The sequence below is a fragment of the Propithecus coquereli genome, unplaced genomic scaffold, assembly GCF_000956105.1.
Source record: "Propithecus coquereli isolate 6110/MARCELLA unplaced genomic scaffold, Pcoq_1.0 Scaffold209, whole genome shotgun sequence".
Lineage (NCBI taxonomy): Eukaryota > Metazoa > Chordata > Mammalia > Primates > Indriidae > Propithecus > Propithecus coquereli.
The window spans coordinates 385,972-388,441 of NW_012145967.1; the positions used below are offsets into that span (position 1 = coordinate 385,972).

The 2,470-nt window shown below is 37.8% G+C and overlaps 1 protein-coding gene across 1 annotated transcript in view; it reads right to left on the reverse strand.

The window, feature by feature from the left end:
* Positions 1-2,470, reverse strand: part of PRDM10 (PR domain containing 10) — a 67,685-nt gene that overhangs the window by 24,741 nt on the left and 40,474 nt on the right. The window contains exon 13 of the mRNA XM_012644271.1: positions 902-1,057. Coding sequence (XP_012499725.1) covers positions 902-1,057 — 156 coding nt within the window. The remainder of the gene's footprint in view (positions 1-901; positions 1,058-2,470) is intronic.

Genomic DNA, 2,470 nt, shown 5'->3' on the forward strand with positions numbered 1-2,470 from the left:
GATGACGCCTGCACTCTAACTGGGGCAACAGAGTGAGACTCTGTCTAAAAAAACAGGAAAAAAAACCCAAATTTAAAAACAGAAAAAAAACCAGATCTATTTATATTTTTCACATTGGAGTTCTCTACAGAGCTCTAAATGTGTTACTATATATTGAAAATCATTGAGATTATATTCTATAAACCACTTACCATAAAACTTAAGCTTTGAAAATTCTATTTCTCATATTTTAGTTCTTTGTATTCTATACAAATACACCCTGAATTTTCCCTTCCTGAATCTACCTGTGATTCTTTTCCAGCTTCTAGGACAGACAGTCTGACCTACAACCATATTCAGTACAGTGTCTCTCAATGACACTTTTGCAGACTCGTCCAATATCCCAATGAAGCATATTTTACTATTTTCACATTTATTTATTTAACTCTTAACTCTGAGTCTCCTGCAAAGTATTGCTTCTAAATTCCAGGCAGGTTACTGATACTTACTATTTTTTATTTTAATCTTTGAAGTCATTAACATTCTCCAAAGTAGCCTACACCTTCTGACTTCCCACCTCTATTGGGTGAGGGTCCTGCTGCCTGCAGGCTCAATTACTTGTTCTAGTACTTAATAAGTGCTCAGTAAATGTATTGGTCTCTTAGGATTTTCCATAACAATTTAGTTCTACTAGTCATTATATATTTGGATTCTTTTAGGAGATGCATTGCTACTCTGGAGATTTTAACTGAGAAATTACGCTAGGTAAGTTTACACCTAAGTCCAACAGAGGCCCAAAGAACATCTCAAGTCCAGTTCTTCAGAAGTGGGTGATAAACAGATGAAACGAACAGGCACGTATCCTTAGCTTGCCATAATTCCAGTGACCATGAGAACCACCTCAGGCTGAGCATTGTCATACCTTAAATTGTTTCCCGCAGGTGGAACACAGAAAGTCTTTGCGGTCCGAATGCCGGAGCATGTGGAGTCGCAGCTTGTCAGGGCGGCAGAAGGCCTTGTCACACTCTGTGCACTGGTAGATCTTTTCTGAGTGGAAGCTGCGCACGTGTTTTTTCACCTAGCAGTAAAAACCACGGGAAAACTCATCCGGGGACTCTGGGCACCAGAGGAAATGGCCAAAGACAGCTTATCGAACACTAGGGGGAGCCCCATGCATTACCAGGGGCTTTCATCAACCTGCCCCGCGGAATCCAACGAGATGTGATCATTGGCCTCTATAACACATACTGTCCCTGTCACGAAGAAACAAAACAAGCAGCCAGAACGCCTAAGAAATCCTAACCTCCCAGATGAGTTGAAGAGTGGAAGAAAGAGTGCTTTCTTGGTCAAAGCCCTGGTCACATGGAGCCCTTGTTTTTTTAAGATTAAAAGCAAGAATTCCATCTGAAATTGTTTCATAAATTTAAAAAAAATAAGAGTTCTTTTGGGTTTAAATGAATCTTGATAAAAATGATGTACAGAAATACAAAAAGTAATTCTTCCTCACTTTTCCCTGTCTTTAACACATTAACTGCCACGTGAGTTGTATTTAACACGCCAGTTTTGAGCCCGGGGCCTCATGAAGCATACGTAACTCAAGTCTCCTTACCTTGAACCATATGAACTATTTTTTAAGTTGCATGTAACTCACGCACAGAAAACAAAAAATAACAAATTTTTCATTACATTAGAAAGGATCATTTTGTTTTTGAAGTTTTTATTCTATTTTCGTAACAAAACACCATGGTCCCAAGGAAAAAATTTTTTTTCTAGTGTGGCAATGTGTTAATACGTATAGAAGCAATTTAGCCCCTTTTAGTAATTGATTCTTTACATCTTCCTATAAAATCAGGTTCTGAGGAATTAAAAACATGAATTAGACGATATAGAAAACATTACCCATTTATGATTGATACAACGTTGGTGTCATTTCTCCTTAATTGGGACTTATTCTCCTTACTTTTAGATAACTTAAATAAAGGAATATGGCTTCTGAACTCTCTTAGCCATATATATCCAATGAAGAAGAGCTGTGAGCGGAAGCTAAGTAGTGAGTCATATCAAACTATTCCTGGCCGGGCGTGGTGGCTCACACCTATAATCCCAGCACTTTGGGAAGCTGAGACAGGAGGATCACTTGAGGCCAGGAGATGGAGATCAGCCTGGGCAACAGAGCAAGACTCTGTCTCTAAGAAGAAAAAAAAAAAAACCTATTCCTGTAAGACAGCTTGCTTCATTATTTTTGGAGTTTCTTTTGCCATTACATTCTGCCTTAAAGCAACTCTTCTAATTGTGTAAAATGAGAAAATTTCCAAAACCTCAATACTAGCAGAACAATGATTAAGTCCTCGTCTCCTTTTGCTTTGGTAATTTTTTTAAAAAAGAGTACTTTTACAAGATATTTAATTATTCACTGACTAGCGCAGAAAAATCTTACCACTTAAAGTCCAAATGAAATCATGAATATTCTGAAAGGTATTTTCACCCATTT